Source organism: Mustelus asterias, chromosome 16, assembly GCF_964213995.1.
Source record: "Mustelus asterias chromosome 16, sMusAst1.hap1.1, whole genome shotgun sequence".
Taxonomy (NCBI): domain Eukaryota; kingdom Metazoa; phylum Chordata; class Chondrichthyes; order Carcharhiniformes; family Triakidae; genus Mustelus; species Mustelus asterias.
This window is the reverse complement of record NC_135816.1, coordinates 94993388-95009545: the sequence shown is the minus strand read 5'-3', so window position 1 is coordinate 95009545 and position 16158 is coordinate 94993388. Positions and strand designations below refer to the sequence as shown.

The 16158-nt window shown below is 51.0% G+C and overlaps 1 protein-coding gene across 1 annotated transcript in view; it reads right to left on the bottom strand.

The window, feature by feature from the left end:
- The window catches only part of LOC144505400 (NACHT, LRR and PYD domains-containing protein 3-like), a 29050-nt gene extending 16437 nt beyond the window's left edge, over positions 1-12613 (bottom strand). Inside the window, exons 1-3 of the mRNA XM_078231512.1 lie at positions 12542-12613; positions 11289-11365; positions 7028-7134 (exon numbers count right to left, since the gene is read on the bottom strand). Of these exons, the coding sequence (XP_078087638.1) occupies positions 7028-7134; positions 11289-11365; positions 12542-12613 (256 nt within the window). The remainder of the gene's footprint in view (positions 1-7027; positions 7135-11288; positions 11366-12541) is intronic.
- Between the last annotated feature and the right edge of the window lie 3545 nt (positions 12614-16158).

Here is a 16158-nt window from a genome sequence, read left to right as displayed (position 1 = left end):
TAAATATATAAAACGGAAAAGAGTGGCTGAGGTAAACATCGGTCCTTCAGAGGATGAAAATGGGATTTAATAATGGAAAATGAGGAAATGGCCGGGGCATTGAAAAATTATTTCGTATCTCACAGTGGAAGACACTAATAACATACCAAAAAAACGATGACAAGGAGGCTATGTCAGGTGAGGACCGAGGAACGATCACTGTCACTAAAATGGTGGTATTGGGCAAACGTATGGGGCTAAAGGTAGACAAGTCTCTTAGCCCTGATGGAATGCATCCCAGGATACTAAAAGTGATGACGGGGGAGATAGAAAATGTACTCGTGGTAATTTACCAAAATTCGTTGGACTCTGGGGCGGTTCTGGCAGATTGGAAAATAGTAAAAGTGACGCCATTATTTTAAAAGGGGGGTCGAGAAAATATGGTTAACTGCAGGCCTGTTAGCTTAACTCCTGTAGTTGGGAAAATGCTTGAAACTATCATCAAGGAAGAAAGAGCGAAACATTTGGATAGAAATTGTCCCATTAGGCAGACGCAGCTTGACTTTATGAAAGGCACGTCTAACTACTTTACTGGAATTCTTTGAGGACATTACAAGCATGGTGGACAATGGGTAACTGGTGGATGTGGCGTATGTGGATTTCCAGAAGGCATTCTACATGGTGCCGGACAAAGGCTGCTGCATTAGATGAAGGTGCAATACGGCTTACAGGCAATGTATTAGCATGGATAGAGGATTAGTTAACGAACAGAAAGCAAAGAGCGGGGATAAATGGGTGTTTTTCTGATTGGCTCTCAGTGGCTAGTGGTGTACACCAGAGCTGAAACCGCAATGGTTTACAATTTATAAATATGATTTGGAGTTCGGGCCCAAGTTCAGTGTGCCAAAGTTCGCAGATGACACTAAGATGGGTGGTAGAGCAAAGTGTGCAGGTGACAGTGAAAGTCTGCAAAGGGAGGTAGATAGTCTAAGTGAGTGGACAGGGGTCTGACATATGGAGTACAATGTTGGTAAATGTGAGGTCATCCATTTTGGTAGGAGTTTTTAACAGCAAAATAGACTATTATTTCAATGGTAAAAAATTGTCAAATATCCAGCACATGTTAGTTTCCACACCTGAACAAAAAAAGTGCGGTTGAGATCATAGAAGATTAATTCCCTTTCAATAGACCACTGGATTTACAAATCGTGTTTTTGACTTCGAAAATTTCAAATTTCAAACTATTATTGAAGGACCTGTGAAGGAAAAACTACTGGACCTTCGCCGGGTTAGGGATAGTGAGGAGGTCATTGACAGGAGCTATCGGCAGGTGGTCACACCGGGACCACGGGAGGAGGGTAACTGGGTAACAGTGAGGAAGGAGAAAGCTCGGGTGATGGTGAGCACCCCGGTGGATGTGCCCCTTAATAATAAGTACTCCTGTCTGAGTACTACTGGGGTGGACAGCCCACCTGGGGGAAGCAGCGGTGGCAGTGTCTCTGGAGCTGAGCCTGGCCCAGTAGTGCAAAGGGGTAAGGAAAGGAGGGTAGTGCTAATTGGGGACTCTACGGTGAGAGGGTCAGATAGGCGTTTTTGCGGACACAGACGGGACTCTCGGATGGTGGTTTGCCTCCCTGGTGCAGGGGTCCGGGATGTCTCTGGTCGAGTCCCAGAAATCCTGAAGGGGGAGGGAGAGGAGCCCAAGGTCGTGATGCATATAGGTACTGCTGACATCGGTAGGAAGAGGGAAGGGGTCATGAAAAGAGAATATAGGGAGTTGGGTAGACAGCTGAGAAAGAGGAATGCAAAGGTAGTAATCTCGGGATTGCTGCCTGTGCCGCGGGAGAGTGAGAACAGGAATCGGTGGAGAATTAATGCGTGGCTGAGGGACTGGAGCAAGGGACAAGGATTTGGGTACTTGGATCATTGGGACCTCTTTAGGGGCAGGTGTGACCTGTTTAAAAAAGACGGGTGGCACTTGAATCCCAGGGGGACCAATATCCTGGCGGGAAGGTTGGCTAAGGCTACTGGAGAGACTTTAAACTAGAAAGGTTGGGGGGAGGGAATCGAAATGAGGGGACTGAGAGCGAGGAGGTTAGCTCGCAAATAGATAAGGAATGTAGACAGGGTAAGAGGGAGGTTAGACGAGTGAGGGAGAAGGGAAGTGCTCAGGCTGAAGGTCTGAGATGTGTCTATTTTAATGCCAGGAGTGTAGTGAATAAAGTGGATGAGCTTGGAGCGTGGATTGCTGCTTCGAATTGTGATGTGGTGGCCATTACGGAGACTTGGATGTCTCAGGGACAGGACTGGGTGCTTCAGGTGCCAGGTTTTAGATGTTTCAGGAAGGACAGGGAGGGAGGCAAGAGAGGGGGGGGAGTGGCACTGTTGATCAGGGATAGTGTCACGGCTGTAGAGAAGGTGGACGCCGTGGAGGGACTGACTACGGAATCTCTGTGGGTGGAGGTTAGGAATAGGAAGGGGTCGGTAACTTTGCTGGGTGTTTTCTATAGGCCGCCCAATAGTAACAGAGATGTTGAGGAGCAGATGGGGAAACAGATCCTGGAGAGATGTAGGAATAACAGAGTTGTCGTGATGGGAGATTTTAATTTCCCAAACATAGATTGGAATATCCCTAGGGCTAGGGGTTTGGATGGAGAGGAGTTTGTTAGGTGTGTCCAGGAGAGTTTCCTGACACAGTATGTGGATAAGCCTACTAGAGGAGAGGCTGTTCTTGATCTGGTGCTGGCTAATGAACCTGGACAGGTGGAGGATCTCTCGGTGGGTGAACATCTTGGGGATAGCGATCATAATTCTATCTCCTTCACGATAGCATTGGAAAGAGATAGGGTCAGGCAGGCTAGGAAAGTGTTTCTCTGGAGTAAAGGGAAATACAGTGTCATCAGGGAGGAAATTAGACGGGTAAATTGGAAGGAGGCATTCTTGGGGAAAAGTACCGAAGGAAAGTGGAGGATTTTCAAGGAATGTTTGTCTGGAGCTCTGCATGACAACGTTCCGATGAGACAGGGGGGTGTTGGTAGGGTACGGGAACCGTGGTGCACGAAGGTTGTGATGAACCTGGTAAATAAGAAAAGAGAGGCGTACAGAAGGTTCAGAGAGCTAGGAGGTGTTAAGGATTTAGAGGAGTATACGCGATGTAGGAAGGAGCTTAAGAAGGAAATTAGGAGAGCGAGAAGGGGTCATGAGAAGACCTTGGCGGGTAAGATTAAGGAGAATCCCAAGGCTTTCTACAAATATGTCAAGAGTAAAAGGATGAGATGTGAAGGCATAGGACCCTTAAAAGGTGAAGGGGGAAAAGTTTGTGCGGAACCGTTAGAAATGGCGGAGGTGCTTAATGAATACTTTACCTCGGTATTCACGGTGGAAAGGGATCTGGGTGGTTGTACTGCTGGATTGCGGAGGACAGAAAGGATCGAGCATGTGGACATAAAGAAAGAGGATGTGTTGGAACTATTGAATGGCATCAAGGTTGGTAAGTCGCCGGGACCGGATGGGATGTACCCCAGGTTACTGTGGGAGGCGAGGGAGGAGATTGCGGAGCCTTTGGCGATGATCTTTGCATCGTCGATGGAGACGGGAGAGGTTCCGGAGGATTGGAGGATTGCGGATGTGGTCCCTATATTCAAGAAAGGGAACAGGGACAGCCCGGGAAATTACCGACCGGTGAGTCTAACCTCAGTGGTTGGTAAGTTGATGGAGAGGATCCTGAGAGACAGGATTTATGATCATCTAGAGAAGTTTAGTATGATCAAAAGTAGTCAGCACGGCTTTGTCAGGGGCAGGTCGTGCCTTACGAGCCTGGTTGAGTTCTTTGAAAATGTGACCAAGCACATTGACGAAGGAAGAGCGGTGGATGTGGTCTATATGGACTTCAGCAAAGCGTTCGATAAGGTCCCCCATGCAAGACTTCTTGAGAAAGTGAGAGGGCATGGGATCCAAGGGGCTGTTGCCTTGTGGATCCAGAACTGGCTTGCCTGCAGAAGGCAGAGAGTGGCTGTGGAGGGGTCTTTCTCTGCATGGAGGTCAGTGACCAGTGGAGTGCCCCAGGGATCTGTTCTGGGACCCTTGCTGTTTGTCATTTTCATAAATGACCTGGATGAGGAAGTGGAGGGATGGGTTGGTAAGTTTGCTGACGACACCAAGGTAGGTGGTGTTGTGGATAGTTTGGAGGGATGTCAGAAGTTGCAGCGAGACATAGATAGAATGCAAGACTGGGCGGAGAAGTGGCAGATGGACTTCAACCCGGATAAGTGTGTAGTGATCCATTTTGGCAGATCCAATGGGATGGAGCAGCAGTATAAAATGAAGGGTACCATTCTTAGCAGTGTAGAGGATCAGAAGGACCTTGGGGTCCGGGTCCATAGGACTCTTAAACCGGCCTCGCAGGTGGAGGATGCGGTCAAGAAGGCGTATGGCGTACTAGCCTTCATTAATCGAGGGATTGAGTTTAGGAGTCGGGAGATAATGCTGCAGCTTTATAGGACCCTGGTTAGACCCCACTTGGAGTACTGCGCGCAGTTCTGGTCACCTCATTACAGGAAAGATGTTGAAGCCATTGAAAGGGTGCAGAGGAGATTTACAAGGATGTTGCCTGGATTGGGGGGCATGCCTTATGAGGATAGGTTGAGGGAGCTTGGTCTCTTCTCCCTGGAGAGACGAAGGATGAGAGGTGACCTGATAGAGGTTTACAAGATGTTGAGGGGTCTGGATAGGGTGGACTCTCAGAGGCTATTTCCAAGGGCTGAAATGGTTGCTACGAGAGGACACAGGTTTAAGGTGCTGGGGGGTAGGTACAGGGGGGATGTCAGGGGTAAGTTTTTCACTCAGAGGGTGGTGGGTGAGTGGAATCGGCTGACGTCGGTGGTGGTGGAGGCAAACTCGTTGGGGTCTTTTAAGAGACTTCTGGATGAGTACATGGGATTTAATGGGATTGAGGGCTATAGATAGGCCTAGAGGTGGGGATGTGATCGGCGCAACTTGTGGGCCGAAGGGCCTGTTTGTGCTGTGACTTTCTATGTTCTATGTTCTATGTACTGGTTTATAAATCAGTAAGAAGTCATACAGTAGCCACTAATCACTCTCTGCTTGTGTATGTGAGAGAGAGAGACAGAAATAGTGAGAGTGTGAGGAACAAAAGGAGACAGAAGAGGGTTGTGAAAGAGAGGTAGTGGGAGTAGGTGAAATAGAGACAGAGAGAAAGAGAGCGAGTGTTTGGTGAGAGAGAGAGACGGGTTCAGGGTTAGGGTTGGGAGGGGGGAATAGACTGTGAAAGAGAGAGAGAGGCGAGGCAGAGTGAGAAACATCTCAGATTTGTGGAGTGAGAAACATCTCAGATTTTGAGCCTTTATAAATCCTATCTCCATGGAACGGAGGCATGGAACGGGGGCGACATGGTGGCACAGTGATTAGCATTTCTGCCTCACAGTGCCAGGGACTCGGGTTCGATACCCGGCTTGGGTCACTGTCTGTGTGGAGTTTGCATCTTCTCCCTGTGTCTACGTGGGTTTCCTATGGGTATTCCGGTTTCCTCCCACAGTCCAAAGATATGTGGATTAAGTGGATTGGTCATGCTAAATTACCCCTAAGTGTCAGGAAGATTAGCTAGGGTAAATGTGTGGGGTTACAGGGATAGGGCCTGGGTGGGATTGTGGTCGGTGCAGACTCGATGGGCCGAATGACCACCTTTTGCACTGTAGGAATCTATGAAAAAATGCATGGAATTGCAGGAATTTTTATGAGGCAAGGACTAACAAGGAGCGCCAGGAACAAAGTCCTGATTAGCCAAAAGTGACACATTTAGATTTCACACGTGATCCATTTTTTCACCACTCAATACCTTGGATGAGAACCTGGAATTTAATTTTTGGTAACCTGAGGTAAAGAGGCTTTATTGGACATCATTTACGCATTGATACTGAATTCGTAGACGCACTGGAAGGGGTGTAGAATAGATTTACCAGGATGCTGCTGGGGTGGAACTTTGAAGTTATGAAGAGAGGTTGGATAGGCTTGGGTTGTTTTCGTTGGAGCAGAGATGACTAAGGGGCGACATGATTGAAGTGGTCAAGATTATGGGGGGAAAGAAAAGGGTGGATAGGAGCAGTTCTTCCCTTTGGTTGAGGGGTTAATTACGAGGGGACACAAGTTAAAAGTGAGGTTTAGGGGGAATTCAGGAAAAACGTTTTCCTCAGAGGGTGGTGATGGTCTGGAATGCACTGCCCGGGACGGTGCTGGAGGCGGGATGCCTCATATCCTTTAAAAAGTACCCGGATGAGTATGTCATAACATTCAAGCTATGGGTCAAGTGCTGGCAAGTGGGATTAGGTGGCAGATCACGGCACTTCATGCGTTGGTGCAGACTCGATGGGCCGAAGGGCCTCTTCTGCACTGTAGTATCCTGTGATTCTGTGATTCTGAATTGAGCACCAAAGGAAGTTGGTCAGCATCATAAATCAGTACATATTAAGTATTGCCGATTTTGCATGAAGTGCAAGAGCATTTTTTAATTATTCATTTGTTGTCAGCATTTAATGCTCAGCCTGAGTTGCACCAGGGCGGTTGAAAGCGACATTGCTGCAGTACTGGAGTCACATGTGAGCCGGGCCAGACAAGGACGGTTGATTTCCTTCCCTAAAGCACATTAGTGAACCAGATGGGACTTTCCATCGATCAACTATAGTTTCATGGTGATCAGTAGATTCAGAATTCCAGATTTTTAATAAACTACTTCAAATTCCATCACCTGCCGTGGTGGGATTCGAACCCAGGTCCCCAGAACATTAGCTGAGTTTCTGGATTAATAGTTTAACGAAAAAAAACACTGGACTATCGCCTTTCCCTGAAGGCTAAGTTCCAATCTTAGTTGCTGAAAGACATATCTGAATTTCTGAACAATTCTACCACCTTGCATATTAATTTCAGAGCGACGCAGAGGGTGTTTTTTTTCTGTAAGGAAGTGGATTCATTCAATGACATTTTTGGAAGTACGAAACCGTAAGTTTGGAATGTTAAAGAGTGCCACAATATTTACCTGTGTCTTGCTTTACTTCGGACGTCCCTCTGCGTTCATCGTGCTTCATATCCTCCGTCTTTGTGGAATGAGAACTCGTTGCATTCGGCGCGTCCACTGGGGCTGGCCTGGGGGTGAACGTTGATTGAAAATCGTCAGAATTTGCATCATGCGAAGAAACAAATGTAGGGTTCGAGAGACAGTTTTTCTGAGTGACGGAATTCACTATGACAAGTGTCTGACTTTCATTTAAACCCGCACACCCATGTTTACAGCAAAGGCAATTTAAAAACCTACTGAAACAATTGGAGTCTCCGTCTTTCTGTCCATTGCAGACTTCATCAGTGTTGAACGTATATCCCTTTGTATTAATTGCTTCCATATTTGTGATTGTGTCAAACGTTCACGTTGGATTTACAGTCCGTTCTATATTCCTTGTATAATTGGAACAGCGGCCGCTGGCATCAACTTATGACTCGTCTGTCCTTAGCCGTTTCCTTTCTCCAATCGAATTTAATCCATCACACGAGGAGGTTATGAAGATGAATTTTAACTGATGTCGCTGTCGCACATCAGGCCGGAATATCTCAGATAGTTTCCAAAAGTATATTTTTTTCGTGCTGAAATTTATTTCCAAAAATGAATCATTTCCTGTTTGGGAAGCATAAGTCGCCCAGTGATTACAATGATGATAATAATGATACAATAACATGAATCCAGTTATCAAATTTATACAGAGCACCATACAATACACAATACACGTCCATCCGTCTGTTTGTCCGTCTGTCTGTCCGTCCGTTTGTTTGTCTGTCTGTTCGCCTGCCTGTCCATCCGTCTGTCGGTCTGTCCGTCTGTCTGTCCAACGTCTGTCCGTCTGCCTGTCCGTCCATCTGTCTGTCTGTCTGTCCATCTGCCTGTCCGTCCGTCCGTCTGTCTGTCTGTCTGTCCATCTGCCTGTCCGTCCGTCCGTCCATCTGTCTGTCTATCCGTCTGTCTGTCCGTCCGGCCGTCTGTCTGTCTGTCTATCCGTCTGCCTGTCCTTCCGTCCGTTTGTCTGTCTGTCCGTCTGTCTGTCTCTCTGTCCGTCCGTCTGCCTGTCCGTCCGTCCGTCTGTCTGCCTGTCTGCCTGTCCCCCCGTCCGCCTGTCTGTGCGTCTGCCTTTCCGTCCGTCCATCTGTCTGTCTGTCTATCCATCTGCCTGTCCATCTGTCCGTATGTCTGTCTGTCTGTCCGTCCATCTGCCTGTCCGGCCGTCTGCCTGTCTGTCTGCCTGCCTGTCCCCCCTGTCCGTCTGTCTGTCTGTGCGTCTGCCAGTCCGTCCGCCCGTCTGTCTGTCTGTCTGCCTGTCTGTCCGTCCGTCTGTCAGTCTGTCTGTCTGCCTGTCCGTCTAGCCATCTGTCTGTCTGTCTGCCTGACCGTCCGTCCGCCTGTCTGCCTGTCTGTCTGTCTGCCTGTCCGTCCGTCCATCTGTCTTTCTGTCTGTCCATTCGCCCGCCTGTCTGTCCATCTGCCAGTCCGCCCATCTGTCTGTCTGTCTGTCCGTCTGCCTGTCCGTCCGTCCATCTGTCTGTCTGTCCGTCTGCCTGTCCGTCCGGCCGTCTGTCTGTCTGTCCAGCTACCTTTCCGTCCGTCCGTCTGTCTGTCTATCCGTCTGCCTGTCCATCCCTCCGTTTGTCTGTCTGTCCGTCTGTTTGTCTCTCTGTCCGTCCGTCTGCCTGTCCGTCCGTCCGTCTGTCTGTCTGCCTGTCCGTCCGTCCGTCTGTCTGTCTGCCTGTCCCCCCGTCCGTCTGTCTGTGCATCTGCCTGTCCGTCTGGCTGTCTGTCTGTCTGTCCATCTGCCTTTCCGTCCATCCATTTGTCTGTCTGTCTGTCCGTCTGCCTGTCCGTCTGTCTGTCTATCTATCAGCCTGTCCATCCAGCTGCCTGTGTGTCTGCCTGTCCGTCTGCCTGTCCATCCATCTGTCTGTCTGTCTGTCCATCCATCTGTCTGTCTGTCTGTCCGTCTGCGTGTCAGTCCGTCCGTCTGTCTGTCTGTCTGCCTGTCCATCCATCCGTCTGTCTGTCTGTCTGTCCGTCTGCCTGTCCATCCATCTGTCTGTCTGTCTGTCTGTCTGTCTGCGTGTCAGTCCGTCTGTCCGTCTGTCTGTCTGCCTATCCATCCGTCTGTCTTTCCTTCTGCCTGCCCGTCTGTCTGTCCATCTGCCTGTACGTCCGCCCATCTGTCTGTCTGTCCGTCTGCCTGTCCGTCCGTCTGTCTGTCCATCTGCCTGTCTGTCCATCCATTTGTCTGTCTGTCTGCCTGTCTGTCCATCTGTCTGTCTGCCTATCCAGCTGCCTGTCCATCCATCTGTCTGTCCATCTGTCCGTCTGCCTGTCTGTCCGTCCGTCCGTCCGTCCGTCTGTCCACCCGCCTCTCCATCCATCTGTCTGTCCATCTGTCCGTCTGCCGGTCCATCCATCTGTCTGTCCATCTGTCCATCTGTCTGTCTGTCTGTCCGACCGTCCGTCTGCCTGTCCATCCATCTGTCTGTTCATCTGCCAGTCCATCCATCCATCTGTCTGTCTGTCCGTCTGCCTGTCCGTCCGTCCGTCTGTCTGCTTGTCTGTCCATCCGTCTGTCTGTCTGTCTGTCCGTCTGCCTGTCCATCCATACATCTGTCCATCTGCCTGTCTGTCCGTACGTCTGTCCGTCTGTCCATCAGCCTGCCCATCTGTCCATTTGTCCGTCTGTCTGTCTGCCTGTCTGTCCATCCATCTGTCCGTCTGCCTGTCCGCCCGTCCATCTGTCCATCTGACCGTCTGTCCATCCGCCTCTCCGTCTATCTGCCTGTCCATCTGTCTATCTGTCTGTCCATCTGTCCGTCTGTCCGTCTGCCTGTCCATCCGTCCATTGTCTGTCTGTCCATCTACCTGTCCGTCCATCCATCTGTCTGTCTGTCTGTCTGTCCATCTGCCTGTCCATCCGTCTGTCTGTCTGTCTGTCTGTCCATCTGCCTGTACATCTGTCGGTCTGTCGGTCTGTCTGTCCATCTGCGTGTCAGTCCATCCATCCGCCTGTCTGTCTGTCTGTCCGTCTGCCTGTACGTCCGCCCATCTGTCTGTCTGTCCGTCTGCCTGTCCGTCCGTCTGTCTGTCCATCTGTCTGTCTGTCCATCCATCTGTCTGTCTGTCTGCCTGCCTGTCTGTCCATCCATCTGTCTGCCTGTCCATCTGCCTGTCTGACCATCTGTCTGTCCGTCTGTCTTTCTGCCTGTCCATCCGTCCATCTTTCCATCTGTCCAACTGCCTATCCGTCCGTCTGTCCGTCCATCCGTCTGTCCATCTGTCCATCTGACTGCCCGTCCATCTGCCTGTCTGTCTGTCCATTGGCCTGTCCATTCATCTGTCTGTCTGTCTCTCCATCTGCCTGTCCATCCGTCCGTCTGTCTGTCTGTCTGTCTGCCCGACTGTCTGTCCATCTGTCTGTCTGTCCCTCTGCCTGTCCATCCGTCTGTCTGGTTGTCTGTCCATCTGCCTGTCCGTCCGTCTGTCTGTCCGCCTGTCTGTCTGCCTGTCCATCCATATATCTGTCCATCTGCCTGTCTGTCCGTCCGTCTGTCCATCTGTCCATCCATCCATCTGTCCATCCGCCTCTCCATCCATCTGTCTGTCCATCTGTCTGTCTGTCTGTCTGTGTCTGTCTGTCTGTCCATCTGTCTGTCCATCTGTTTGTCCATCTGTCCATCCGTCTGTCTGTCTGTCTGTCTGTCTCTCCATCTGCCTGTCCATCCGTCCGTCTGTCTGTCTGTCTGTCTGCCCGACTGTCTGCCCATCTGTCTGTCTGTCCCTCTGCCTGTCCATCCGTCTGTCTGGTTGTCTGTCCATCTGCCTGTCCGTCCGTCTGTCTGTCCGTCTGTCTGTCTGCCTGTCCATCCATATGTCTGTCCATCTGCCTGTCTGTCCGTCCGTCTGTCCATCTGTCCATCCATCCGTCTGTCCATCCGCCTCTCCATCCATCTGTCTGTCCATCTGTCCATCCGTCTGTCTGTCTGTCTGTCTGTCTGTCCGTCTGCCTGTCCATCTGCCTGTTCGTCCATCCGTCTGTCCATCTGCCTGTCTGTCCGTCTCCCTGCCCGCCTGCCTGCCGACCTGCCCGCCTGCTCACCTGCCTGCCTGCCCGCCTGCCACCTGCTCACCTGCCTGCCTGCCCGCCTGCCACCTGCTCACCTGCCTGCCTGCCCGCCTGCCTGCCTATCTTCTATCTTCTCTATGACACCTGTATATTGCTTTAAGTTAATTTTACCTCAGCATAGTGCTGCTGAGGTAAAGACAAAGGTCAAAGTTCATACTGTTTTCCTTTGCTGCTGCAATGTCATTCTTCTGCACAGGGCGAACCCATGTCTACTATGTAACGCATGAAACGAAACCTAAAGGAAAGCTGAAACTTCAAATGTATCAAACTTTTCTAAGTTAAGTGGAAATTCTAGTAACTTGCTTCTCTGTTCACCTTTCTGATTGAAATTGAACAGGTTATGTTGCCTAACTCCCTTCCTCCAATATTCTGATGATCTTTTGGTTCTGGCTGAATAGCCACACAAAGAAAAAAATGTATATATAATCAGTAAGATTCCCAGTAACTGATCAAGTACCATTAAACCAGGGTCAGGAGATCAATTAAAAGGAGGAATATTATCGAAAATGAGTACAATTTGTGTTAGTCCGCACTCAGAGGAGATAAATCTTGCAAAGAATAAATGTGGCAACGATTCTGGAAATTTGGAAATTGTCTAATTTCACTCACCAATATACGCCAAAGGTTTGCATTTGTGCGTCCTTCCCCTCCGTTTCTTTTAATTCACAGCAGCATAATAAATCAGGTCATGGTTGCATAGGAACACTGGAACTACAAGCAGGAATCGACCATTCGTCATTCGAGCCTGCTTCGCAATTCATTCTGTTCATGGCTGATCATGAAATTCAATATCCTGCTATCCCCTTCCCCCCATTTCCCTTGATCTCTTGAGTCCCAAGAGCTATATCTAATTTTTCCTTGAAAAAAAACAGCTACTGTCTGTGTCGGGAACTCCACATATGTGCCACTCTCTGGGTGAAGACATTTCTCCTTACATCAGGCATAAAATGTTTACACTTATCCTCAAACTATGACCCCTGATTCTGGACCCCCCCCCCCCCATTCGGTTTATCTCTGCTGATTAGTTGTAGTGAAGTACGATGACAACTCATTAAAATATATAGCACTCAAAAATGTGATTTGTTGTCGATTAGAGTTGCTCTGTTTTTCAGACGGTTCCTTTTGAAAAAACGCCAAATACCTGGAGATAACAAAAAGCAACTAAACACAGCCTTACCGAGAGTCTGTGGGCGTTGTGAGTTTTATTTTTGCCCGTCGTTTTCATTAAACAAACACAGTAGAAGACAGAGCTACCGTCACTCAAATGCGGCTTTACGTCAGGAAGTTTGGAGGTCGACGGGTTACAAATCCCTCAGTGTGAAGGACTTTTCCATTCTCTGTGTTATTCTGCACATTCTGCTCACCTTTTGAATACGATCCTTCCACAAATCAGCTATCAACTCTGGGCGCACCTTGATCAAAGGTCGACAGCACATAACTTAAAAAGGCAGGAGATTCTGTGAAGTTTTTATGAGTCCATTCGACTCTTAGAGCGATAATTAACTCATTCCTGCCCGCCAAACGAACGAACTCCACACACACACACAAACACACATGCACTCGCACACACAAAAACACTCACACATACACGCTCACACACACACAAGCACACACACAGACACACTAACATACATACACTCAAGCACACACACACACACACAAATACATAAACACACACACTCTCGCGCACACACAGATGCACGCTCACCCACATATACTCACACACACACACACACATATATATAGGTTGCACAGTGGTTATCACTGTTGCCTCAGAGCGTCAGGGACTCAGGTCCAATTCCTGGCTTGGGTCACTGGCTGTGCAGAGTCTGCACATTCTCCCCGTGTCTGCATGGGTTACCTCCAAATATTCCGGTTTCCTCCCACAATCCAAAATACGTGCTGGTTGGGTGCATTGGCCATGCTAAATTCTCCCTCAGTGTACCCAAACAGGCAACGGAGTGAGACGACGAGGGGATTTTCACAGTAACTGCGTTGCAGTGTTAATGTAAGCTTACTTGTGACAATAATAAACTAACTTAGAAAATACACTCATTCACACACACTCGCACACATACACGCACACAGACACATATACGCACACTCATTCACACACATAAGACGCTCACATACACACACACACATGCAAACACACTCATAAACACACACGTATACACAGACACATACGCTCACTCACACACACATGCACACATACATGCTCACAGACAGACATACATACAGACATAACACACATAGCCACACACATAAACACTCACACACACTCATTCACACACACACCCATATGCAGCATGGTTGCACAATGGTTAACACTGCTACCCACAGCGGCAGGGTTCAATTCCCGACTTAGATCACTGTCTGTGCGGAGTCTGCATGATTTCACTGTCTGTGTGGGTTTCCACTGGGTGCTCCGGTTTCCTCCGACAGTCCAAAAGATGTGTGTTTTAGGTGCATTGGCATGCTAAATTCTTCCTCAGTGTGCACAAACAGGCTACGGGATTTTCACAGTAACTTCATTGCAATGTTAATGTAAGTCTATGTGTGACACTAATCTTTAAACTTGAAACATGCACACACAAAGACATACACTCGCACACACAAACACAAACTCTCACACATACATGCTCACACACATTCACACACTTCCTCACACACATAAACACTTACACACATACACACTCACTCATACACACACGCTGACACGCTCACTCACATATACATGCACACTCGCAAAAACTCACCCACATACACGCTCACACATATACAAACATACACAGCCATCCACATATACACGCACACACTCACTCCCGTACACATATGCACACACTCATGCACAATCACACGCTCACATACACACTCTCGCGCACAAACACACACAGACACATACACGCACACTCTCACACACAGAGATGATCACGCAGACGTATGCAGATACACACACCCATATACGCCCACACACACTTACACACACATCACCCCATCTGTCCGATAATAGGTGAAGAATAGGACCTGAGCGAGTGGTGGAAACTAAGCGCGTGTGTATATTTGTGAGTGTGCGAACGTGTGTATGTGTGTGTGTGTTTGTGTGCGTGGAGGTGAGCGAGCGTATGTGTGTTTGTGAGTGGCAGCGTGTGTGAGTCTGATTGTATGTGTGTAGGTGTGTGGGTGCATGTGAGTGCATTGTGTGTATTAGTGTGTCTGTGAGAGAATGAGTGAGGTGAGGCTGTGTGGGTGTGTCTTTCTGTGTGTCAGCCTGTTTGTGAGAGAGAGAGTGTGTGTGTGTGCACGCGCGCGCGTGAGTGTTTCAGTGGAGAGCTAAATCTCCGATAGGCAGGTTGATGAGATGGATTTCAATTATTTATTCACTCCTGCTCGTTCCCGCCACATCTGCCACAGCTCCAGACCAGCATCAGTGTCCTTTCGGACACATCCAGCGAGAGGGCCCAAGGCCAATCATCGTGGGAATAGATTGATCTCGACCCTCACACATTCCGCTCATCCCTCAAACCCTCTGCCCGCCGCGCACAAACATTCCTCGGCCCTCACACCCTCCCCACCGCCCTCACACCCTCCCCACCGCCCTCACACCCTCCCCACCGCCCTCACACCCTCCCCACCGCCCTCACACCCACCCCACCGCCCTCACACCCTCCCCACCGCCCTCACACCCTCCCCATCGCCCTCACACCCTCCCCACCGCCCTCACACCCTCCCCATCGCCCTCACACCCTCCCCACCGCTCTCACACCCTCCCCACTGCCCTCACACCATCCCCACCGCCCTCACACCCACCCCACTGCCCCTCACACCCTCCCCATCGCCCTCACACCCACCCCACCGCCCTCACACCCTCCCCACCGCCCTCACACCCTCCCCACTGCCCTCACACCCACCCCACCGCCCTCACACCCTCCCCATCGCCCCTCACACCCTCCCCACTGCCCTCACACCCTCCCCACCGCCCTCACACCCTCCCCACTGCCCTCACACCCACCCCACTGCCCTCACACCCTCCCCACCGTCCTCACACCCTCCCCACCGCCCTCACACCCTCCCCATCGCCCTCACACCCTCGCCACTGCCCTCACACCCTCCCCACCGCCCTCACACCCTCCCCACTGCCCTCACACCCTCCCCATCGCCCTCACACCCTCCCCACTGCCCCTCACACCCTCCCCACCGCCCTCACACCCTCCCCATCGCCCTCACACCCTCCCCACTGCCCCTCACACCCTCCCCACCGCCCTCACACCCACCCCACTGCCCTCACACCCTCCCCACTGCCCTCACACCCACCCCACTGCCCTCACACCCTCCCCACCGTCCTCACACCAACCCCATCGCCCTCACACCCTCCCCATCGCCCTCACACCCTCCCCACTGCCCTCACACCCTCCCCCCCGCCCCTCACACCCTCCCCACCGCCCTCACACCCTCCCCATGGCCCCTCACACCCTCCCCACCGCCCCTCACACCCTCCCCATCGTCCTCACAACCTCCCCATCGCCCTCACACCCTCCCCATCGCCCTCACACCCTCCCCAACGCCCCTCACACCCTCCCCACCGGCCCCCACTCCCTCCCAACCACCCGTCACACCCTCCCCAAAGACTCACACCCTCCCCAACGCCCCTCACACACTCCCCACCGCCCCTCACACCCTCCCCACCGCCTCTCACAACCTCCCCACCGCCCCTCACACCCTCCCCACGGCCCCTCACACCCTCCCCAACACCCCTCACTCCCTCCCCACCGCCCCTCACACCCTCCTCACCGCCCCCACTCCCTCCCCACCGCCCCTCACACCCTCCCCACCGCCTCACACACCCTCCCCACCGCCTCCCACACAGCCACCGCCCCTCACACCCTCCCCACTGCCCTCACACCCTCCCCACCACCTCATACCCTCCCTACTGCCCTCACACACTCCCTACCTCCCCTCACACCCACCCCACCGCTCCCCA